Source organism: Prionailurus viverrinus, chromosome A2 (assembly GCF_022837055.1).
Source record: "Prionailurus viverrinus isolate Anna chromosome A2, UM_Priviv_1.0, whole genome shotgun sequence".
In the NCBI taxonomy this organism is placed as follows: Eukaryota; Metazoa; Chordata; class Mammalia; order Carnivora; family Felidae; genus Prionailurus; species Prionailurus viverrinus.
The window spans coordinates 87,465,346-87,491,982 of record NC_062562.1 but is presented as its reverse complement, the minus strand read 5'-3'; the positions used below and the strand labels follow the sequence as shown (position 1 = coordinate 87,491,982).

Below are 26,637 nucleotides of genomic sequence, written 5' to 3'. Positions count from 1 at the left end.
ATTGAACTTAACAGTGGTAAATGTGCATCTTTAACAAATGCAATTTAAATTTTAGACAGCTAACACATATACTCTGGGAATACATTTAACAAATAGTTTTATGTATACTAATAGGATGTAAATTGGGTTTCTAGAATTCTCTCAAGAGTCTAACGAAAATCTAAGTCTGCCTAGAAATGAGTTCCATGCTTGATTTCAAAACTCACTGCTAATGTCACAGAAGTTATAATAATAATTAACTACTTTACCAAGAAAGGAAAAACTGTTTTTCATTTAATTGTATTGGTGACTAATACTTGAAATAATGTATAAAATTGTTGTCTTATGCTGTCATAGCTAAAACATACACAAAATCATTTTAATCTAAAATGTAAATTATAAAGTTGTTAAAATATTTTTCCCTTTATAATAAAGTTCTATTTTTGTTTAATTATAGACAAAAGGTTCTCAAACCATGACACCTTCTGGCTCCCAGAAAAAAGTTAAGAGAACTCTGCCAAACCCACCTCCCGAGGAGACCTCCACAGGCACTCAGGCAACATACAGCACAATGGGCACAGTTTCCAGGAGAAGGATTTGCAGAACCAACACAATGGCACGGGCCAAGATTCTCCAGGATATAGACAGAGAGCTTGATCTTGTAGAGAGGGAATCTGCAAAGCTTAGAAAGAAACAAGCAGAACTTGATGAGGAAGAAAAGGAGATCGATGCCAAGTTACGGTACCTGGAAATGGGAATTAACAGGAGGAAAGAGGCATTATTAAAGGAGAGGGAAAAGAGAGAGCGTGCCTACCTCCAGGGAGTAGCTGAGGATCGGGATTATATGTCTGACAGTGAGGTGAGCAGCACCCGACCCACCAGAATAGAAAGTCAGCATGGCATAGAGCGACCAAGAACTGCTCCCCAAACTGAATTTAGTCAGTTTATACCACCGCAAACCCAAACAGAATCTCAACTGGTTCCTCCTACGAGTCCTTATACACAGTACCAGTATTCTTCCCCTGCTCTTCCTACCCAAGCACCCACCCCATATACCCAACAGTCCCATTTTCAGCAACAGACTTTGTACCATCAGCAAGTTTCACCTTATCAGACTCAGCCAACATTTCAAGCTGTGGCAACAATGTCCTTCACACCTCAAGCTCAACCTACACCAACCCCACAACCTTCTTACCAGTTACCATCACAAATGATGGTGATACAGCAGAAGCCAAGGCAAACTACATTATATTTGGAGCCCAAGATAACTTCAAACTATGAGGTAATTCGCAACCAACCCCTGATGATAGCACCTGTTTCTACTGATAATACGTATGCTGTTTCCCACCTTGGGAGTAAGTACAATAGCTTAGACTTGAGAATAGGATTGGAGGAAAGAAGTAGTATGGCAAGCAGTCCAATATCAAGCATATCTGCAGATTCTTTCTATGCAGATATTGACCATCATACTCCACGAAATTATGTCCTAATTGATGACATTGGAGAAATTACCAAAGGAACAGCAGCATTAAGCACTGCATTTAGCCTTCATGAAAAGGATCTGTCAAAAACAGACCGTCTCCTTCGATCCACTGAAACACGTAGGTCTCAAGAAGTGACAGATTTCCTGGCACCATTACAGACTTCCTCCAGATTGCATAGTTACGTGAAAGCAGAGGAAGATCCCATGGAGGATCCGTATGAGTTAAAGCTTCTGAAACATCAGATTAAACAAGAATTCCGTAGAGGAGCAGAGAGCTTAGATCACCTTGCTGGTCTTTCCCATTACTACCATGCTGATACTGGCTATAGACATTTTCCAAAATCCGAAAAGTACAGCATCAGTAGACTCACACTTGAAAAACAAGCAGCAAAACAACTACCAGCAGCCATACTTTATCAAAAGCAGTCAAAGCATAAGAAATCACTAATTGATCCCAAAATGTCAAAATTTTCTCCCATTCAAGAAAGTAGAGACCTTGAACCTGACTATACAAGCTATATGACTTCTAGCACCTCATCTATTGGCGGCATTTCTTCCAGAGCAAGGCTTCTTCAAGATGATATCGCTTTTGGACTCAGAAAAAATATTACAGACCAACAGAAGTTTATGGGCTCATCCCTTGGAACAGGACTGGGCACATTGGGAAATACCCTACGTTCAGCTTTGCAGGATGAAGCAGATAAGCCATATAGTAGTGGCAGCAGGTCCAGACCTTCTTCCAGACCTTCGTCTGTCTATGGGCTTGATTTATCAATTAAAAGAGATTCTTCCAGCTCCTCCCTAAGACTGAAAGCTCAAGAGGCTGAAGCTCTAGATGTTTCCTTTAGTCATGCTTCACCTTCTGGCCGAACTAAGCCTACCAGTTTACCAATTAGCCAGAGTAGAGGAAGAATACCAATTGTGGCCCAGAATTCTGAAGAGGAAAGTCCACTCAGTCCTGTTGGCCAGCCAATGGGAATGGCCAGGGCTGCAGCTGGGCCCCTGCCACCAATATCTGCAGACACTAGGGATCAGTTTGGATCAAGTCATTCATTGCCTGAAGTTCAGCAACACATGAGAGAAGAATCACGAACTAGAGGCTATGACCGTGACATAGCGTTCATCATGGATGACTTCCAACATGCCATGTCAGACAGTGAAGGTAAATTGGGCCTCAACCTACCTTGTTACTCTCAAAACTCAAACTCTTATTTTTCTGCATGTTTAATTTTCCTTCTCCAAGGATGTATTCTACCTTTTTTAGTGCGTCTTTTGCATGTTTACTTCAATTTTATTTCTTGTAAATGGAAATTTGATCTTGTGTATAGATTTCCTAGCATGCTTTTCTTTATTTCCTTTTAGTTTATTATTTTACTGTTGTTTCTTGATTGTTTGCTTGATTTGTTTGGCGTCCACTTTTCCAAAACCATTATTAATTGTGTCAATAAAATATGGTCATCCCTTAATTCCATAGCTGGAAAGTTTTTCATTGTATGTTTCTTTTATTTTTTAAAAAATGCATTTCTAAATATACTGGTCAGTTTATTTCAGTTTGTGAAAGTATTAAGATTTAGAGCTATTAAGTACTATTCTGCTAGACTTTGTAATAGAAAAGTACTTATGTTATTTTTGTGATATCATTGTTTATTAATTCAGAGAATGTTCTCTTTTTGAGACTCTTTGGCTAAGGACCTGATATTAACATAATGTAAATTTTATAATTCTCCTTAAATAAAAGATTCATATTTTATTTCTCTCACTATGAATATCGTAATTGACAAGTTTGTGCATTTTGCATTACATAACTAGAAAACTTAGCACTAAATATGATATTAACAATAAATAATCATAGCAGTATGCAGGAAACATTATTTAGATTTAGAATAAAATATTTGTACACTAATTTTGTGACAAGGGAGGAGACTTACAGGAATATAAAGTGTCCTTTCCATGCCAAGAGGACTCTTGACTTTCGGTTCTTTTTTCTCCCTCCTCTATGGTTTACATTTGAACGTAGGTATGATTTGAGTCCTGAAAATAAGACATTTCTCATCAAATAAAAGCATTATTATTTCATGCCTTTGAAGACTGTAGAGCACTAAGCTAACATGAACATCTCATCTTTTAAACCTGACATTTTCAGCAAAGACTCACAGGAAAATAAGTGTTCATGAAAAGAATTTTCTTTTTACTTCTGTTATCTAGACACTGATATGATTTTAGAAATTCAAATCTAGATTTAAAAAGATTAAATGACTGAATCTGAAAGTGGACAGACTTCTCTTAGTGAAATTCCAGCAGACTAGTTACTTTCTGACTTATTTTCTTCTCTACAGGCTATTGGATTGACCATTTTTATTGATAATTATTCAATTAAATAAAGCACACTCTTCGTATATTTTTTGTTTAGTCAATTGTTTGACTCTCTCTAGTTAAACAAGGTTATGATATTATGTGGAAACAGTTTCTTTCGCTACTTTTCTGACAGTCCACATTTTACACACATTATATGCATATAAAACAATTGTGCAGAAGAATATGAAGATTCTTCAGTAAACATATTGGTAAAATAACAAGATAAAACAAAAACTCCAACAGGTTTACAGCATAACTAAACACGTAAGGCTGCGTGTGTACATTGAGCATATATTTGACAGGATTTGACAAGTTCATTTATTCATCATGGAGTTTTGTCAACATAGTGCCAGACATGTAGGTGTATCTAGATATTCCAAAATGTGTTTGTTTACATACAACCCTATAAAAATAACCAAATGTTTTATTTCACATTTATATGTTTGGATGATATATACTCATAGTCATCAAGGGCTGTATGAAAAACATTATTTTCATAAAGTAGATGATGAGACATCATGCTGCATACAAAATTATGAAATGTATAAAGATGATATCAAAGAAATAATTAAAATTAAATGTCAATGAAATTACACAACTAAACTAAAATGTATTTAAAAATAAGACAAGAAAGTTAGTCATAAAGAACATGCTTATACAGAATTAGATAAAGGACAACTATAACAAATTGAATTACATATGTAACATTATGTGTGTGAGTTATAGTGATTATCTTTGAAAATTGTATGTTTTTTTAAATTTTTTTTTTTTTCAACGTTTATTTATTTTTGGGACAGAGAGAGACAGAGCATGAACAGGGGAGGGGCAGAGAGAGAGGGAGACACAGAATCGGAAACAGGCTCCAGGCTCTGAGCCATCAGCCCAGAGCCCGATGCGGGGCTCGAACTCGCGGACAGCGAGATCGTGACCTGGCTGAAGTCGGACGCTTAACCGACTACGCCACCCAGGCGCCCCGAAAATTGTATGTTTTAAAATGTTAGTTATTTTCTTTGCTTTTTAAATCACATGAACATATTAACTCTTCTTCTGGTAAAGTGATGACCAGCTTTTCTTTTGAAATCTTGGATTCCTTGGGTAAGGGAAAAATTAGAGAATATTTTTCTTAATTACATAACTCATTTGTGAACTAATGAAATAGCAGGGATTTTTAAATAAATTTTTACCAAACATATGCTATATCTGTAATTCAATGATGTGAAGATCACTTTGAGAAGTGTTAACATTCATTCTAACAGGCTGTTTAGTATTGAGTAGACAAAAGCAAATTTAATTGATTTCAAATTGTTGTGTGCTTTCCTTGAATTCAATTAAACTCTAGGTTATAGACTCTAAGAATATTTTTTCAAATGTGTTTTATATGACTTTGGTTAATTTTGAAGTAGCTCACTTGAGATAAAATCTAGATAAGCATCATTTGCGTTGCTTAATATGTAAGGCCATTAGCTTGAAGTCCACAGTTTGACGTGCGCGCGTGGTTGATTATGTGCAGGGCACAATTGCCTTTGCTTTGGAGCAGATTTGGAGGGAAGCTAAGCTCAAAGCAGTCAAGTATATTTATCTCTACAACACAGATATTTTCATGAAAACATTCTTTCAAAGTATACTCCAAGCCAAAAATAAATAATAAAGCATTAATATAGTGTCTTTTAAAAATGTTTTTTTAAACCTATGTTTGATACCAAATATAATTGAACTATTCATATAACGGTTGACTGTGAATAATGCTAGACCCCCAAATAGCTTACTTTTAGTCTACATTTAAGATTGCAAGAAAATATCATCAGTTGAAAACAAGGAGATATTAATCTGTAGCAAATTATATAAACTAATTTGGAAATTACTTTTTATAAAATTTAATTTTTAAAGTGCAGATCTACCATGGAAGATCAGACAATTGGAGTTGGAAACAACTAGCATTTATGTCCAATTAGCTATAAATTATGAAGAAAAAATACAATTTAAAAGTAGGTTCATTTCTCTGGTTGCACTTGATTGATCTATAAATTGATCTATAAATTGTTATGCAAAGTATGACAGATATCCCAACTTAGTTACATATTGAGTCAGTGTAAGGAACTGTAGACAACCAAAGTAGGTAATCAGAAATAAATTGACAAAATTTGAATCAGGTTGAGATTCTGCTTTATTGGCATAGACATAGTCAAGGAAACATGATTTAAAGGATTGTGTCTCAAATACAATTAATGAAGTTATATATTCAAGTGAAATCATATACTACATCATCTAAGATACTCATTTATTAAAACCAGCTAGATTTTTTTCATGAGAAATATATAGGAATATGTAAGAAGTAAGATAAGATAACTATTACTGTGGTTGGGGATAATTTAGTGTATAGAGACCAATGGTTAACTTATAATTTTGTTTGGTATTTGCTTATCAAATGACTCATTTTAAATATTTTTTCATAAGTTTAGTTTTTTAGTGTAAAATTAAAACTATTAAAAACCATAATATTATCAAGGAGTTTGTGAGTAAAGTTTGTGTAACTGTTAATGACGTTCAAGGGCCAAATTAATATTTATTTTTTAATGTTTGTATCATAATTAGGACATTTAACTTCTTTCTTTAGTTGATGATTAATATTTCTATTTAATTCATCTCCCAAACACGTGTTGTATTTTATGGCATTTAGAAGGCATTGTTTTAGTGTTGAGAGAGGGGAAAAAAGAAAAAGCCTTATCCTCAAGCAGCTTAGAACCTCCTATTAGAGATCAGACAAGCACATATACAGCCACATACCAGGTATGTAACATTGGATTTCCTCAAATTGAAGACTGACTAAATTATGACACATCATCAGTCATCATACTTATTGAGGGCAAATGCTATGGTTAATCACAGGAGGTGACCACGGGACCCCGATCACAGGAGGTCTGGAGGTGAGTAGTGGTATATATGCTATTGGGTTGCCAATCCTACCAGCAAAGATGTAATGGAAATTGGGGGAAAAAAAAGTGTTGAGAAGTTTTTGAAGAGAGGACAATCAAGGATGTAGACAGAAAAAGGAAACTATGAGGAGTTGGGAGAACTCAAAAGTACAGCATTGTAGATGCTAGAATTTATAGAAAGCCTAAGTTTATAGCACCATCAACGAATCTTTCAGCGCGAGAACTTGAGAAAGACTGCTCCATCTGCCATTTAGGAAACAACAGTGTATTTCCAGATACCCTTTTACAAATTAGGGATCTTTTTGCAAAGAATAAAACTTTAAATGAAGTCAGATTCTATGTATTAGGTAAAATGGGACTTGGGGGCACCACATAATAGCTTTAAAAGACCGTGGAATTACCAAGAACTGAATGGGCTGAAAAATTTAAAATTATTATGTACTTAAATGTGGTTGCATTTCAAAAAGTATTTTAAGATGTCAAGTTTTGCCACATTATAAATATAGAAAGCAGTCAATCAGCTCTTCAGTCGAATTCCTAAATCTGTGACTGCATGGAAAATAATTATTTAATTTTAATAAAAAATTTTAAATATATTTTAATAGTAGGCTACCAGGTGAGTATGGCACACATGTTCCTAACAGTAGTGTCTGGGATCCTCTTAGAAATAAATGTTTCATTTATTTATTGAATGTCATAGAAATGTCATGTTTTCAAAAACATTCACTTGGTTTTCAAAGCCAGAAGCCACATCGTAGTGGTTGATACAATAGTGGGAAAGTGACAGAATCTTCTGTACTGAAGGAAGACATTTTCCTTAGATGTTAGCGATAGGTGGAGGTAGTGGGGGAGAGGTGAGAAAGTAGAAACTAAAGGGTTGAGGTTGAATAAAATCACTTCTGAGGCATACTCACTTGTTCATTGATTCAGTCACTATCAAAATTTCTTCTCCTCATTTAAAATTTTATTTTATTTTCCTCTGAGAGTTTGAACAGGTGTGTACATTATTTTTTTTCTAAGTTACTCCATGGTACAAAATTTTTATCATAGTGTTGGAAATGATTTTTCTCATCCTACTGGGAGTTGTATTTGAAATGCATGAATGGCTAACAAGCCTGGAGCATGTTGGTACTTCAGAGCATCTTCTGTCCTCTATCATCTGTATTAGTTGTGGTTGCAATGTTTGATATTTCCTTGGTCTCCAAAGCCTATCATCTGCGTCGTGAAGAAACAGATTGGTTTGACAAACCCAGGGAGTCTCGTTTGGAAAATGGACATGGTCTGGATCGCAAACTGCCAGAAAGATTGGTCCACTCTAGACCACTTAGTCAACATCAAGAGCAAGTAAGTGCTGTATTGAGCAGTCTCTTTTAGATTTATCCCCCACTGCAATTAAAAAAAAAATTATGCCATCAATCAATCAAGCAATCATCCTAGAATGGTCTCAGTATCATTTATCCTAAAATGCATGGGACTTCGGTCAGTCTTCATAAAAAAAATTGTTTTTCCAGTAACTTAAAGTACTAAGTACCTTATTGAATCACCCATGGCTATTGACTTTGCAGCAATGACTGGGCAATTTAAGTGATTCAATCCTCCAAAAGATAATTAAGTTTGTACAACCTATCCAACACTGGTATACAAGGAGAATACATGTAGCTCCTAAAGAACTTACGGAATATTGGGTAAAATTGGTGTGGATAATTTCAGTGCTTTCCAATAACAGTGTGTTCAGGTGTTAAGAAATATAGCAATTAAGGGAGTGGACCAAACCAGATCAGCTGGGACAGGGAAAGCTTCACTTGGGAAAGAGGAGAATTTATATTTTAGAGTCTATTATATGGACATATTTGTTTTATATTATCTTTGTATTTTATCATCAGAAAAATGCATAAAGTAGATAATATTCATTAATATCTATTTATAGATGGAATTAAACTTAGAGATAAATTTCACAATTAGATAAATATGATACCAAAATGCATGGCCATATTCACTTTAGAACCAATGAGGTGATGTTTGTATGAATTTTGAGAGACACTTAGGAGATCGACATTTGGATAAATTGAAAGAGACTCCTGTGTTAAGCCCAATGGTTTTAAATCGATTCCCTTAAGAGATAGATATTTTCAGACTGTGTACCCATAATCATTAAAATACCCACAGAAGAACCAGTTGACTTATTTCATATACATTATTAATTCCTAAACCATCTTGTCAGATTAGTGATTCTTTGATATAGAAGACAATTATTTTCAATGGCAAAGGTAAACCATATGAACTTACTGTACCTTACTTCAATGTTTGTTACATTAAAGTATAAAAAAGATGACTTGCCCATATACGTACTATTGAAAAGATAATATCTATACTCAAATTTTACTTCTTCCAGAGCAATTTCAGTTTTCATGGATAAATTTCTCGCTGCTAAAAAGGACTTCTGGATCTCCAAATTTTGTTCTGCTTGGCTTTATATATATAAATGTTGGACTAGAAATCTTGGTATTCTTCTTTCTGTATTATAAATATTCTTTTACTGTTTCTGATATCTTTGATAAGATTTGGCTTAGATCCATCTCCCACCCACCTCTCCTCTGGTAACCATGGATGAGTTGATGGGTCAAACAGGATAAGGGCATTAAGGAACACACTTACTGTAAATAAATAAATATGTAAATAAATATTTTTAAGAAAGGTTTTGTGTTAGGATTGTGTTTACCTCTATATACATGTCTATATACTTCCATTTCTTTCTACTTCATTAAAATGTATCAGGTAATTGACGTATACTTTTCTTAGCTTACCTTGTTATTATTAAAATTGTATATATAGCTGGAGTTCAATCTCACCAAATAGAACAGGTTGGAGAGCAAGAAAAATTAATAAACTCATTCTGAACATGTTTATGACGTATAAACTTAACTCTTTTTATCTGCAGTTATGAAAATAATCTGTCAGCTGAAACTAACTTCTTGAATATATTTTACTATGAGTTTCTCTCTTATAATGACTTACTTTTTATATCTTCCCTGTCTCATTTGTTTCTTTGAAGTTTAGTATTTCCCGCAAACCTACATCAGATCACTGAAAGCACAAATCCTTTAAAGAAATCTTAATAAGATGAAATATATAAACTACAGAGCTAGAAAATAACTTCTATATAATTATTTCCCGACACTACTATTTCCATGAATGCTTCGAATAGTCTTGGCTAACTAATTTATTCAACCAATATTCTTAGAGGATACATTTTAACGTAATCTATGTCCACCTCAATTCTATCGTATGTAAATGAAACATTAATAACCCTAGTAGTACTGTTTAATTCTAATTTTCTGTTACTAACATCTGCCTATTAATGATTTAACTGCATTGAGGACATAATGCATCCTGTTTAAACAAAATATATTATAAACCCATATAATGCCAAAATTAAGCAGAGAGAGTATATTTAAGAATCATTTCATGAATTTCTTACTGTTTTTTATAAAGTAGAAAATGTGAGGGTCTTTGTTAGAATTATTTATAGGTAAATGTAATAAAGTAATGTGTATTTTTTTTTTAATTTTTTTTTCAACGTTTATTTATTTTTGGAACAGAGAGAGACAGAGCATGAACAGGGGAGGGGCAGAGAGAGAGGGAGACACAGAATCGGAAACAGGCTCCAGGCTCCGAGCCATCAGCCCAGAGCCTGACGCGGGGCTCGAACTCACGGGCCGCGAGATCGTGACCTGGCTGAAGTCGGACGCTTAACCGACTGCGCCACCCAGGCGCCCCAGTAATGTGTATTTTTGTGTTAAAAGTTATTTTTTTACATTTATAGATTTATTACATTTTTAAAAATTTATTTCATTATTTTGAAAGAGAGAGAGAAGAGGGAGAGAGAGCATGGGCAGGGTAGGGGCAGAGAGAAATGGAGAGAGAATCCCAAGCAGGCTCTGCACCGTCAGCACAGAGCCAGACATGGGGCTCAAACTCATGAACTGTGAGATCATGACGTTGGCCAAAATCAAGAGTTGGATGCTTAACTGATTTAGCCACCAAGGCACCCCAGTTTATTGCATTTTTTTTAATTTTGATGTCTAACATACAAATGAAAACCTACATATGTAGTTACCAAAACCGCAAATATCCAGAATTATAAACTAGTTATAAAGTGCACAGCCATATAATTAATATACAGACCAAGGAAGGGAAAGATGTCTGCCTCCCAGATACCATTTTGTGCCTTTTCCAGATTATAATCTTCAACCTCCTCCAAACAAGTAACAAATATGTAACAACGTAACAAATAGTGTGACACTAATTGCTTTGATTTCCTTATAGTTTTTTCTCCACAGAAGTTACATAGAACACAACATATGCTTCGATTACATTTGCATAAAGTGCAAAATTAATGTGTTTTGGCTTTAATATTTATCTTCAAATACTCTTTGTCATTAAGTCACCATAACTGTATTTTGGTCTAGAGAGAATAACCCAATGGCATTCTCATTTTATTCATTTGTTTGCATCTGTAATCATAAAAAGGTAATATTGAGCTCTTGGTACTAATAAAGCTGAATGCTTGTATTTGGCAACGTATGCATCACAAGAATCTATACCCATAAAATGCTCTGGAGGCGAAGTAATAAACCCAGACTGACTAGTGCAAAATGAATTTTTCTGCTTTTTTAAAAATATCTTATGTAAAAATTCAAGAGACACCCAGAAAACTTTTTCTGAATGTTTATTAAACTCAAAATCATATGATTATTTAAATATATATATATTTAAATATACATATACTTTGAATATATATAAATATATATATACTTTGTATATATATGTAAATATATATACTTTGAATATATATATAAATATATATACTTTGTGTGTATATATATATACATACACACACACACATACATATATATATATATATATATATATATATACATACACACTTTGAAAGGAAACAAATATGGATTTTCCTTCTTTACCTCATCTCGAAATAGGGCTAATAGCCCTCACAGGGTGAGTATAAAGGTCAGCACTTCCTGACTAATGCCAGCTGCCTCCACGTTCTGCACTAATACACGTGTCTTCTGCAATCCTCATGCAACTGCAATATTGAGGTACATTAAACTCTTCTGTGGAAGCCACCCTCCCTTACATTCGGGGCCTTTGGATGTCTTGTTCCCTCTCTCTGAGTACTCTTCCTCTTCTCCTTCCTTGTCGAACTCTACTTATCAGTTAGGTCTCCATGTCCTGTCTTGCAAGAAGACTTCTCTCACACCACCACCACCTCCCCACAAATTGGGGCAAGTGTTCTTCCCTTGTGCCCCAATGGTTTTGCAGGCATTATGTCACAGGCTGAGAGCTCCCAGAGAGCAGGGGCTCTCGATTCCATACACCACAGGGCCTAGCACAGTCCTTGGAACACGAGAAGGATGCTCTCATCCCTGCAGCTCGCATGCATGGTGCTTAAGAGAGGGAAAGGATGAATGTCTCTGTGAATAGCAGATATGTTAACGCAAGTGTTATCATTTCATAAGTTTGAAGGCTCAGTTATTTGTGAGAATATGTGTAGGAAGGAAGAATTATCCTTTTGCTGGGAGGCATAAAGATGATAGTTCTTTCAGTGCAGAATCACCAAAAGACAAGGCCAGAGACCAGACTCTGGGGGAGAGGTGTGGGCAGTGCTTCACATCTTGCTCCTACTCCTATTTGACAGAAGCAACATGTCCCCTGAAACTCCATCTCCTGGGGAACTCTGAACACTCACCTGCAGTGCTTAGGGAAAAGCTAAGATTCAACTAGTTCATACATGGGAGATAGATACCACTGCTTTTCTACACATTTTTGGTCACATTGATCATAATTATGGCAGTTTTATGTTTTTGATTTATTAAGTGAGTTTGTGGTGCTGTTAGAGACAGTCTCTGAAACTATATGAGGTGTTAGGAGATGTTCTGAAAGCAACATTTTATAGAAATGAAGATGCTAACATCCCCTCTACTAACATCGTCATAGGTATAATTTAGAAGGTGATCATTGTTAGCTGATAAAATTCTGGGGAAAATTTTGGAAAATCCTACTTGTCTCCTAGCTGTGCAACAAATGCATTGAGATTACATCCAACTCTCCCTAGTCTAGAGATTTGGAAAGAGTAACAAAAGGTGAAAATGTGTCTTCCTACTTTATTTTTGACCAAGTGGAAAACGTGACTTTTTAAGATGGTTGCTAAATAAAACATGAAATTAAAGAAATTTAAAATAAAGTGAAATAATACCAGTTTTGCTTATCTACAGTATCAAACCAAGATTCATGTATATCTAATAGTTGTAGAATTTTCAATGCACATGGTTTAATTTTTAGTAAAAAAAAAAATGAAGATCTTTAAATGTGGATTGAGGGAAGTGAAAGAACAGAAGTAGAAAGAGAAAAGATGAAAGGTGGGGGGAGTAAGAAAGGCAGAGGAGAGAAGTTAAGAGTGAAGAAGAAAGGAGAGAGAGGTAGACAGAGACTGACACAGAGGAAACAAGACAGGAAGAAAAAAGGAAAATGTATAGACTCTTTTTTCCATGAAAATAAATGAGGTTTTCTTTTTCAAATGTTTTTAATTTATTCTTAGAGAAAGAGAGAGAGAGTGAGCACATGAGCAGGGGAAGGGACAGAGAAAGAGGAGAGAGAGTCCCAAGCAGGTTCCTGCTGTCAGCACAGAACCCGACATGGAACTCCCGCTCAGGAACGATGAGATCATGACCGGAGCCAAAATCAAGGACTGTTGCTTAAGTGACTGAGCCACCCAGTTCCCCCAATAAATAAGGTTTTCATTAGTTTACAAAGTTATGGTAGTATGCATTACTTAGGTTAACTGATTATACTTACCATAATAGGTTTATAATCTTGCAGACAACATTTCAGTTTTACTTTGAAGAAATCATATACTATTCCTGGACTCCACAGGATTCTGCTGTTGTTTGGGGGATGTTTTCTGTTCATCAGAAACCTGATTAAGCTTATTCTTTCCTAAAGAGAATAAAAGCAAAAGGCTATAATTTAAGCTTGCAGTTTTCAATGCATATGTTACTTTTAATATGTAAAATTCTAGCGATAGAATTCTAACATTCTTACATCTGGATTTACACATTAAAACCACTCGAGTATTCAAAGACCCTTCCTCACAAAGTCAACCTCTCTTGAGTTCTAAATTCTATTTAATATTTTGGTTCAGTACTCTCACACACTTCTTCTTTTTTTGTTAATGTTTATTTGTTAATTTTGAGAGAGTACATGTGTGTGCTCAGCCAGGGAAGAGGGTTGGGGGTTGGTGCAGAGAGAGAGAGGAGAGTGAGAATCCCAAGCAGGCTCCGTGCTGTCAGTTCAGAGCCCCACGTGGGACTCATCTCATGAATCGATCCATGGATCAAGAGTCAGAAGCTTAACTGAGCCACTCAGGCACTTCTTAAACTTCTTTAGCAAACTTTATTTTGTTTGTAATTTCATTCACATTTTTCCAAGGTGATAGAAGATTTCATCCTAATAAAATCCTATTAAGGCAGATATGAGCAAATATTTCACTGTTTTTATCTTTCATTATTTCACAAATCTCATTTAGAAGCCAAGTTCCATAAAACAGAAGACACAAGTTTGCATTCACTAATTTGTTTGGTTTCAGAAATCTCATTTTGCCAAGGGGAAACAGATAATGAAATCTTTTATTAACTAAACCAACACACTTAAAAAACAAGTCTAATCCTGTATATTACACTTTGTCTTTAAACATTGATTTTTCACCTTATCACATATATGTCTTAGATTATACAGATGAACGGGAAGACTGTGCACTACATCTTTCCTCATGCAAGGATAAAAATAACAAGAGACTCTAAGGATCACACGGTTTCAGGTAAGGGAAATCAAATGACCTACTTTTATATTTTAATGTGAGACTGGGACATGTATTTGGATTTCAGCTTAGATGGCTTCCCAAATTTTAGAAGACACTGCTTTTTATGTCAAAGATTGTGTTTTGGGAGAATTTCCAAAACTAAGCAGACTATGCACTTGAACATAAAAGATTGTAACGGCACAGTCATTAATTTGACACGTTACTGATTGGTACGTCTTTAGGTCATTTTTTTTTTCATTAATTGCATTTTCAAAACATACATGGCATTATAATACTCCATGATTATTTCCCTATTGAGCAAAATGGTGACTGGTTTTAGAACTGTAAAACATTCTTTTACAGGAAATAGGGAACTGCCTCTGATTCTTCTAAGGAATAAATCCCCCTCTGCCTTGTCACTTTGAACATTATCAATTTCCTGAGTTTTTGTTTGTTTGCTTGTTTGTGTTCTTATGTAAACCAAGGCTTAGGACACATTTCTAAAGATTTTTATTTTGAAATAATGTTAGATTCCTACAAAATCCTGGGCCCCCCAGAAAATAGTACAGTCACTTCTTCTGTCCGTCCTTTACCTAGTTTCCCTAATGTTAACATCTACCTAATCACAATAAGATATCGAAACCAGAAAGTTAACATTAATATGAAGCTATTAAAATATCTACAAGCCTTACCTAGTTTTTGAGTTTCCCTTCTGACCCACTTAATTCTTTTTTTTTTTTTTTCTTTTTTTCTGGTCCAAGATCCAATCCAGATTCCAAATTGCCTTTAGTTGTCATGCTTCCTTCATCTCCCCCGGTGTGGTAGTTTTGCATTCGTGTTTCATGACCTAGATGCTTCTGAAAGATGATGGAAGTTTTATGTTACAAATTTAAAATTTTTGTTTAAATCTTTGAGACTAAATATAAATTCTGTCAAAGTTAATGACTTTTTGAAAGATGAACAGTACCTATATTCTCCCTCAAGTATATTCTTTGTGTATATAGACACTGTATATCAACAGAAAATATTCATAAATATAGATGTTCATATATACATATATATAAGTATATGTATAGGTGATATATCTAACATGGTATATGTGCTGGAGGGGTTTTTTTTTTTCTCTTTAAGGACTGATATAACAAAGGACAAAAACAGGTATTTTTTTTATCAGTTCACTTGCTATTGTTCCTTGCACATTTTAGACCATGGAGCATGTGGATGTGGAACAGGTTTTACTTTGAGCAACTTTACTCTCTTTATTTTCATAGAGAATGAATCGATTAGGAATCTAATGTTGTTTCCTTTTAAGATTGGTAATTTTTCTCCTATCAGAGACAGATAATTTAAACTTCCATAGTTTCACTGCATACACACAGTATTTTAAGTAGTGATGAAAGTCCCAAGGGTGAGTTTTAAAATCCATGGGCTCTGTGGATTGGAATAATTACTGTGGAATAACTCTATGGAATAGTTACTTCTGCAGACTATTTCAGTTCCCTCCAGCTCATAAAGCAAAACAACTTAGTGCTTCCCAGCAATGCCAAAATTTTTTCCACTGCCAGCAACAGAAATCTTCAAACTGGTTTACTAAATCATCAAAACTCTATATTAATGTATCTTTTTTCTAGCCATATTCTTACTTTTATGCTGTATTAATCATTCCCTCAACCTTAGTATTTGTCTTTTGTAACTCATTGTTTTAATTTGCTTTCCTTTACCACAATTAGGAAAAAAAGCTTTAAGTATAAAAAAGACAGAAGTAATAACGGTTGATATCTCGTTGTAAATATTCTAGTCTGAAAGCTAGATTCAGTTTCCTCTGTATGTAGATTTTACGAAATGAGAAGCAAGAATCATTGTTTTCAATACATTTGCTAGTAGTATAGTGTATCATCTCTCTGCATGCCCCTTTTCCTTTTGATATTTACCTAAAATAAAAGTAAAAATATTTTCCCCATTCTATTTCCCTGCATTAATTACTACTGAATATATTTTCCATGTGTCCTTGGATAGAATGATCTCATAGTAAATTAAATGTTCTGAAACAACTCGTGTTGTTTTTAAGTAAGTCCTCAGTACCTCAAAGGGATTTAAGTACAGGTATATGCACAACTGGAGTGAGAAATGACTTCTTTAGCAAACAATGCCCAGAAGGTCTAAGCCAGTGGCAGGCAAGCCCTTAGGCAGAGCATTTGTGCCAATCAGAGAGGCTAATCTCTCTGCTTGCTGATTGCCACTCAACCAAAAGCCTGTTTTGCTTGACTAAACTTTTGGTAATATTAAGGATTTACTGTCATTTTTTAGCTATGTTGTACCATTTTTACGTTAATGTTAAGGGCATATTTTTTTGAGATACATACTAAAATGTCTCCAGAAGAAACAATATTTGGGATTTCTTTCAAAATTAGTTGCATGGAGAATGATGAAGGAATAGATGAAAAAATATTGACTGTGGTTTGGTAATGGTTGGAGCTAGAAGACTGACCACCCTGGGTTTTATTATTGGCCTCCAGTATTTGTTTTATGTGCATGCAGTTTTCCATAATAAAAAAAATGTTAAGTTTCTGTTTGTTTTTCATATTTAGAGAAAAAGAGCAATGGCCAGTAGCTTCATCAGTGGTGAAAAAGCTATCTAAACTAACAATTTAAATGCCTTTATAAATAAGATGAGGTTGTAAGCAAGAAAAGAGTGAAGAGAACAGTAGTGTATCTGTTCTCCCAAACAGAGGGCCAAATGGCCATGAGTGCATTTTCATCTTGGTTATAGAAACTCATTGAAAGTAGAAGTACTGTGTATCTTCTACAAGAGTTTAATAAACCATTCTAACTGGAAGTAGCATTAAAATATTTTATAAGAATTATACAAAACAGGTATACCTCATAAAAAGAGAAAATATATTTTTATTTTTTGTAATAAAAAATAATTTCAAAATAGGAGACCAGAATAGAAAGTGTATGGGGTTTTTTGTTTTGTTTTGTTTTTGTGTTTTTTTTTGTTTTTTTTTTCATTGTTTCTCCCGTGTGTTTCCCAAAGTATGAGCAGGAAACTCTCATGGTTCCCAAGATTCTTTCATGAAATCCACAAAGTCAAAACTATTTTCATAGTAAATTCTGAGAAACACTTGCCTTTGCACTCTCATTTCCTTGTGAATATGCAGTAGAGTTTTTTCTAGAGGTTACATGATGTGTGCATCACAACAGACCGTATACAGAGCAAATATGAGAATTTACCTGTATTCCAGTTAGCTCAATATTAGGCATATTTGTAATAATGTAAAGCAATACCACCCATCTCTTAAGTGTCCCATTTTTAAAATACAGTCATTTTTTTTTACCAAAAATGTCATTATTTTAACATAGAATGAGTTTATTAGTTTATATTCATTAATGTTTTAAACTCTCACTTTTAATTTATAATACAGAAAATATATAGAGCTGGAATTTATAGGACCAAAATCTCTTTGAGGTCCTCAGTAATATCAAAGAGTATAAATGGCTCATTAAAACCAAAATGTTTGAGAACCATTACTCTAATGATATTTATATAGATTTTAAAAAATTATAAATAAGTTTTTGTTCTTCCTATAAAAACTCATGCAACATAAAACATATTTTGCAAATGTTTTTATATCTCATGTTAGATACACTTTTAGTTATTTGTTAATATTTACTGATAGAACACCCCTGGTGTGATTTACATTGTGTTCATTGCAAGGGTAATAGAATGAATACAACACAGACTATTATCTAAAATGTTCTCATAATTTGGTAGTAAAATCTGAAATGCAAGTAATTATTACAATAGAATTTTAGGAACAACTGAGACAAAGTCATGGAATTTATAAAACTTTTATCGTTCATACCTATACATACATATATGTGTGTCCACACATGTATATATATGCATCATTATTTATATTTTTGTGATGTTTGCACAGAGAAATACATGCATACAATCTTCTATTAAATGATCTGTAATTTTTAGAAAATATATCCTTTATTAACTGTAAACTTCACAGATATAGGTGCTGATCAACAACTGTATAATGGTTTTGAAAGTCTTTATTCAGCCAAACACAAGGCAACAAAATGAAGAGAATAGATAGTGAATTTTAGAAGAAAGACCTGAGTTAGAGTTCAACTCTATTGCTTATTTAAATTTTGAGAATAAATTTGCTCATCTGTAAAATAAGACCAACTCTATGTGTCTCACATAATTTCAAATGAACCCAGCACAAAATCCTGTACTTACTATACACTCAACAAATGTTATTTCCCCTTCTCTTAGAAATTATCAGGAAAAAAATGGAGAAAATGTAACGCTAAAGAAATGAGTCTCTCTTTTTTATTTAAAGCCATCTTATGGCTCTAGAAACACAGCTGTTTCAAACAAGCCAAAGAAATTCTTCTGATTTCAAAAAAAGATAATTTGCTTATGTATAGTTCCATAATGGATTGGCTACATCTGCACGGCTAGAAAGACTAATTAGCAAGTGTACTAGTGAAGAACACTAAATATGTTTAGGTTCAAAAGACAGCAGTATCTTCAGTGAAAATCGTGGCTCATCTTCTCTTCTTCGTTAGTCTACCATCTTTATGAGCTTTTAGAAACAAGAGACAAATGTAACAGGTCTCCTTGGATCTGAGATGGTAGCAATACCAAATATGGATAGGTTTTTTATTATTATTTAAACAGCTTTAATAAGGCATAATTTATGTAAGTGTACACATTGTAAGTGTGTACACATTTGTAAGTGTACAAATGCACAAGTGTACAAATCAATTACTTTTAGTGTATTTAGGGAGTGTTGTGACCGTCACCACAGTCTTGTGTTAGAACATTTCAGTCATTACAAAAAGTTCCCTTGAGCCGGCTAGCAATATCCACCTTCAACACTCCAGCCACAGGCAGGAGATTTACATTCAGTATCTAAGTTTGCCCTTTCTGGGCATTTCATATAAATTGAATCATATACTATGCAGTTTTGGTGTCTGGCTCCTTTCACTTACCAACATTTTGCAGTTTATCTATTTTATCACATGTATCAGTCGTTTGATCTTTCTATAGCTAAATAGCATTGCATTGTTTGGATATTCTCCCTTTTTTTTTTATCCATTGAATTTTTCCCAGTTTCAAATATTTGCATACAAGTTTGAGTTTAACCATATGATATTTTTTTAATGGTTTCCTAGAGGAGGAATTGTTGGGTTCTATGGTAAGTTTCTTTTTAACTATTCAAGAAACTGGCAAATTGTTTTCCAAAATGAATATACCATACTATGTTCTTGCCAGCAACGTCTGAGGGTTCCACGTTCTCCATGTCATTGCCAACACTTGATAATGTTTACCTTTTGGGGTGGGTGTGGATAAGAACTCTTTGTTTTAACTTCCGATTTCCTAATGACCTATGGTATTGAGCATATTTCAGGTGGTTATAAACAATGCCTGTCTCTTCTTTGGTGAAATGTCTGTTCACATACTGTACTCATTTGGGTTGTTTGTCTTCTTACTGAGTTGTATGAATTCTTTATATATTTTATGAATTCCATTTTAATGGAATTAAATTTATCAATATGTTTTTTCCTGTACCGACCAGGCTGAGCTCTTGATAGAGTATTAAGAACTATCCCAAGGTCACAAAGATTTTTCTCTTATTTTTTTATACCAGAAGCATTATACATTTAGTTTTATGACCTATTTTGTGTTGATTTTGGTATATGGTGTGAGGCAGAAATCCACGTTTTTTTTTTTTTTTGAAGCATAAATGGATATCTATTTGTGTAAGTACCTTAAAGAAAATCCCCCCATTGAATAGCTTTGGCACGTTTTGTCAAAAACAATCACCATTAATGCAAGGATTTATTTTTGGTTACTCAGTTCTATTCTCTTTGACTATGTGACTAACTGTTATTTCACCACTAGTATACTTTATTGTTTATTACTGTGTTTTATTAAGTTTTGAACTCTGGTAATATAAGTCCCCCTTTTCAAAATTGTTTTGGCTATTGTAGATCTTTTTTATTTTAATAATATTTTAGTATCAGCCAGCTGGGATTATGATAGGGGTTGCACTGAAATTATAGATCAGTTTGGAGAGAACTGCTATCTATTTCATTGAGCCATTTCATCCATGAACATGTAATATTTCTTCATTTACTTGGATCTTCTCTAATATTTTTCAGTAAAGTTTTATAGTTTTTTGTGTAGAAGACTAGCATTTCTTTTGTTAAATATGTCCCAATTATTTTATTGTTTTTGTTGCTCTTATAAATGGTGTTATTTCTTAACTTCAATTTTGGACTATTCATTGCAGTTTTATAGAAATACAATTTATTTTTGTATATTGATCTTTTATCTTATAATCTCACTAATGTTGTTTTTAGTTCTATTAGTTTTCTTGTGTGGAATCCTTGAGATTTTCTGAGGATGCAAGTTCATGTCATCTGCAAATAAAGACAGCTTTATTTCTTCCTTTCCCAATTAGAATAGTTAATTGAATTTTTTTCTTTATTGCACTTGCTAAAACTTTGTGTACAGTGTTGAACAGAATAGTGAGAGCAGACATCCTTGCTTTGTTCCTCAAGAATATTGACAACTGATTGTAATGAGAAATCAGGGACTCTGCCCTATCCCTGCCATAGAGTTCCTTCCTCGCCTCCCCTTTGTTAATACTTACTGGAAGAGATTTTTTGGCCTAACATTTTAAAAAGCTGATCAGAAGTGTTTAAGAATAGCTTTAAAAGCCAACACAGCTAGTTAAACTTAATTTTATGTTTTTTTCAAATAATAGTGGATTACAGAGACGAGAGTTACGAAAGTGTAACTGTCAATCCAAAAACATGTATGTTCCATCCTAACTGCTGGAACTTGAACAGATTCTACAAGGTGGGCCTTGACACAGAAATGTCTCCTTTCCAATTCAGGAGAATTTCCTCACTTTTATTCTCATTTTAAGAGTATAGTTATATATGACACAGTTTCTCATTTTAAGAGTGCAATTATATATGATACAGTTTCTCATTGTAAGCCTCTCAAATTATTTTTAGGGATAAACTGAGTATAAACTTACAGAAGTGAAATGTAGATCAGGTGGAATCTCTTCTAAAATCACAATTTCTTTCTGGTAAATTTTAATGAAAGCTTGCATTCATTTTCCCAGTAACAAAGGAATGCTTCTTTTCAAGGCCAGTTCCACATGAAAATAATCACTCCTCCTGATATCTATCAAGATAAATATTGCTTGTGCAATTCTGTTCCTGCTAAGGAAGTACTTTGCTTCTAACTGGAGATAGGTTAGCACATTTTTCTATGCATCTTTAATAAGATTAAGTTTAAAGGGATTAATGATTGATGCCATGAGGTGAATGTGAAGATATTCCAGATATTTAACCTCCAGGAGAGGAGGACAAATGGTAATGTTAATGTGAAATTTAAGGTTGTAAATCCAAAATGTATGAATTGGCCATGGAAAATTGGGCAATAAGAAATGAGATTCATTGAAAAGAATAAGGATTTATACTGATCTCCTGGAATATCTTCTTGACAAATAGAGTAATGAGAAAAAGTATATAGAAAGAACAAGGATGTAGAAGTAGTCATGGGAAAAAAATAGGCTCCAATCTTAAGTTCTTTACATGCTGGACAACCTAGGTAAGTGTCTAAATTTCCTTCATCTTAGCTTCGTTGTCCTGAAATGTTATGGCTAGTACATAACATAAAAAGTTGTAGAAATATTTTCTTTTTTTTTTTTTTACTTTTTAAATGTTTTTGTTTATTTTTGGGAGACAGACAGAGACAGAGCATGAGCAGGAGAGGGGCGGAGAGAGGGAGACACAAAACCTGAAGCAGGCTCCAGACTCTGAGCTATCAGCACAGAGCCTAATGCGGGCCTCAAACTTGTGAATCTTGAGATCATGACCTGAGACCAATTCTGACACTTAACTGACTGAGCCACCCAGGCACCCCAGAAATAATTTTTAATGTAAAAAAAGTGTAAGACACATAGACAAAATTCTTGAAATGTTAGTTGTTTCTATTTGCCTCTATCTCTGAAGATGATACTAAAGAGTTTGAGAATAATCAAATAATGTATTAAATATAAAACAATATCGGCATGGCATACAGAAACCAAACAGAATTCATCACTTCAAAGTCATATATTTTGAGACATCTGATAGTTAAAAGTTCAACATATCTGATGTAGTAGAACATTGGCTGAAAATAAGAGCAGCTCTCTTTTTGTTTAAAGCACAATTTCACTGGAATGTTGGACTATTCATAGCTGGTCACCTAGCAACGTGTAACATTCCTTGTCCTTTCCAGGTAGTAGTAACAATGTTTAAAATAGAGAAATGAAAATAACCAAACAAATTGTATTATTTCACTCTTTAATGGAAAGTATCTCCTGATAGATACTGGAAAATAGAAGCTGTTGAACTACCTCGAACACTTTCTTCACCAATAGCAAATTGATTTGGATGAGAACAGGTTTAGACTATAGCGAAATAATAATCTGGACACCTAGATTTTATTTATATGTCTAAAGTGACTCATCAAATTCAGAACTTTTCTCACCTAATCAGTTTCTCAGTTCTTCCCCCAAATAGTAGTAATTATAACAATTATTATGCTACCAGGCTTGTAGGAACTTTGTTCTTTTTAGAGTTGCATAGCAAGATAGGAGTGTTAATCCAACTACTTATTCATTTAACAGCAGTATATGCAGTTCATATTTGTATATAGATGTGAAAATACAAACATGATTAAAACTGTAATGCTAAAAAAGTAACAATTTCATCTTTGTGATATATGATAAAGATATAAGCATGGCATCAACTTTTATGCATCAGTAGAAAAATAAAAATTATCGTAGACGAAACAAAACATCAAGTGATCAATTTAATCAATCCCAGCTACAGATTAAATGGTATGCTATGATCTGTGGCCACCTAAGCCAAAACATTTCCTCTCCTCAGTCTTGACTGAGAAATGTTGGTTCCCAACACATTTCCTCTATCCTGATGGTTTCTTCTCTTAAAAGCCTAATTGCAATCCTTCCCATCACTCTCCTCTCTACAACTGAACAGGGTAAGGAGGTGTTGGGTGTGCTGCTCTCAAATCCATCCCTTCTGATTCTAAACCAGGTGCTAACCAGGCAGGAGATGCGTTGCTGGTCACTTACTTGGGCTTCCTTCTAGCTTTGCCATATTACCAGCTGTTGCCATGAGCATTCAGCCTGGCAAAGCCTCATTTTCCTCATGTATAAACAGAGGGGGCTTTGTTTTTTTTCTTTTTATTTTAAGATCCACTGGGATGATGTAATTTTAAGGCATTTTCTAAGAATAGAATAGAATACAATTATATTGTTGTTAACACTCTTATCATTGATGCATTAGACTGACCTGGAGAAAAATGTGTATTTTAGTATTTATCCATTCAATATTCATTCAGTTGTATATTGAGTGTTGCCTAGATACTGTATGCTTACTACACATTTTATACCAGAATCTCAGCTTTGCAGAACTGAGCTCTTCCTCTGTTTATGCAGGGAAAAAAAGGTGATTTTTTTCCCTATCTTCCCTTTCATTCCTACCTTCTGTTATTGCTCAGTCACTGTGGTAACTACTATAAGCACAAATGTCTCCCAAGTTTTGCTACCAGGATAATGTCTATATATATTGTGTGCACAGAAAACCACTTTTATCTTTGTATTTTCTATTGACATGTAACAAATTACCACAAATTTAATGACTTAAAACAGCACACATTTAGTATCTCACAGTTTTCTTGGGTCAAGAAATCCAGGCACAGCTTAACTGGAATCTCTGGTCAGGATCTCAGAATGCTGCAGTCTACGTGTTGGCAAGGCTGCATTCTGTTCTGGAACTTGGGGATAGTCTTTCAAGCTAGCAAGCGCGGTTATTGGCACAATTCAGTTTCTCCCATTATGGGACTAGGCTCCCCTTTGCTTCCTGGCTGTCAGCCAAGCCACTCTCAGCAACTAGAGACTCTTGAGCATCTTGCCCTGTGGTTCCCTCTGTTACCGTCTCACACATGGGCCCTCTTCAGGGCCAGCAGAGAACTGTCGTCTTAATGGGCTAAGGGAATAAAATCATGGTAGTGACTATCACATTACCTTTGTCAGCTCCTACTGGTTAGAACCAAGTCACATGTTCCTCCTACATTCAAAGTGACTTATTGGGAGTCAAGATAGAATATGTCTTCCACAAGAAACGGGAACCCTCTTGCACTGTTGGTGGGAATGCAAATTGGTGTAGCCGCTCTGGAAAGCAGTGTGGAGGTTCCTCAGAAAATTAAAAATAGACCTACCCTATGACCCAGCAATAGCACTGCTAGGAATTTACCCAAGGGATACAGGAGTACTGATGCATAGGGGCACTTGTACCCCAATGTTTATAGCAGCACTCTCAACAATAGCCAAATTATGGAAAGAGCCTAAATGTCCATTGACTGATGAATGGATAAAGAAATTGTGGTTTATATACACAATGGAATACTACGTGGCAATGAGAAAGAATGAAATATGGCCTTTTGTAGCAACGTGGATGGAACTGGAGAGTGTGATGCTAAGTGAAATAAGCCATACAGAGAAAGACAGATACCATATGGTTTCACTCTTATGTGGATCTTGAGAAACTTAACAGAAACCCATGGGGGAGGGGAAGGAAAAAAAAAAGAGGTTAGAGTGGGAGAGAGCCAAAGCATAAGAGATTGTTAAAAACTGAGGGTTGTTGGGGGTTGGGAGGGAGGGGAGGGTGGGTGATGGGTATTGAGGAGGGCCCTTTTGGGATGAGCACTGGGTGTTGTATGGAAACCAATTTGACAATAAATTTCATGTATTGAAAAAAAAAAAAAGAATATGTCTTCCACAATCTTATAGTATCTCCAGAAGTACAGAAGGAACACTTATTCATAAGTGTTTAATTACAATAGTATTCTTCTTCCTACTTACCTTTTATTAAATAAAACTGGCACTTATTTTGGAAAGGTCATCATAGCATTACAGTATTATGAGTTTAAACTATTTTATTTCCACCAATAGTGATAGGGTTACATGAGTGTCTCCCAATACAACAATTTTCTTTAACATACATAGTAAATGACCCCGCTCCCAGTCCTAGGCTGTCATCCTAAGATCAGTATCTAAACAAGTAAGCATTAAGGCCATATCTATAAATTGACCCAATCTTCTAATTTTGTAACATCCAATTTCATATCAAATAATTACTTCATTTTGGAAGTACTGCTAAATGAATTAAGTTTTTTTATTTCCTTTTATAGAAGTATCATGCAAACCCCCTCAGATTTTACCTTTATGATTATAATTTTGCATTTGCCTTATATAAGCTAAAATAAAGAAAAAAATCCACGTGTTATTGAATGAACAAAACATGATTTTTGTAGTGTGGCAGTCCTGGGAAATTTTCTTGGTGGACATTATTTTTGAAGTATTTCAGGAAGAGGAAACCCTATGTGTCCTTAATAAAATCAGTATACAAAATATCTTTTATTTGAAAGATGTTAAACAAAGCCAGACTGCCAATATCTTTTGATATTTATTTGTGACTTTTTTGCATATATATAATATTTTATATGTACGTGTGTGTATATATATATATGGAACATTGTGTGTGTGTGTGTGTGTGTGTGTGTGTGTGTGTGTGTGTCTTTGTTATTTCCCATGACAATGGCCATTTCAGTCATGGGGCAATTCAATGGGGGGGGGGCCCATCTCCTCTACTGTGATGTGAGTATGAATAGCCTTTTATACTTGCTTTGTGTAACATTTTTATCTTAATATTAACTCACATTACATTAGAAAAGACAAATGTGAACTTTTGTTGATGGAAATGTAACAAAGAATGTTCTCTTTGAATCTTTCATATATGTAAAGGATATATATTTAAAACTAGAAAAAAGGATTCTATACAACAATTGGCTGTGTTAGAAAAAGCTAATGGGAACAGTTGAGTTTACAATTTGTAGA

At 34.3% G+C, this 26,637-nt stretch overlaps 1 protein-coding gene and 1 long non-coding RNA gene across 3 annotated transcripts in view; one reads left to right on the top strand and one right to left on the bottom strand.

The window, feature by feature from the left end:
- The window catches only part of PCLO (piccolo presynaptic cytomatrix protein), a 423,639-nt gene that overhangs the window by 270,795 nt on the left and 126,207 nt on the right, over positions 1-26,637 (top strand). For both annotated transcript variants that reach the window (XM_047849897.1, XM_047849896.1), the window contains exons 7-9: positions 437-2,624; positions 7,958-8,094; positions 14,554-14,644. In XM_047849897.1, coding sequence (XP_047705853.1) covers positions 437-2,624; positions 7,958-8,094; positions 14,554-14,644 — 2,416 coding nt within the window. The remainder of the gene's footprint in view (positions 1-436; positions 2,625-7,957; positions 8,095-14,553; positions 14,645-26,637) is intronic.
- On the bottom strand, positions 597-24,468 carry LOC125160694 (uncharacterized). Its single transcript, XR_007150343.1, has 4 exons — positions 24,410-24,468; positions 13,624-13,764; positions 3,391-3,493; positions 597-661 (listed from the first exon to the last, which is right to left on the bottom strand). It is a non-coding gene; the product is annotated as an uncharacterized LOC125160694 (long non-coding RNA).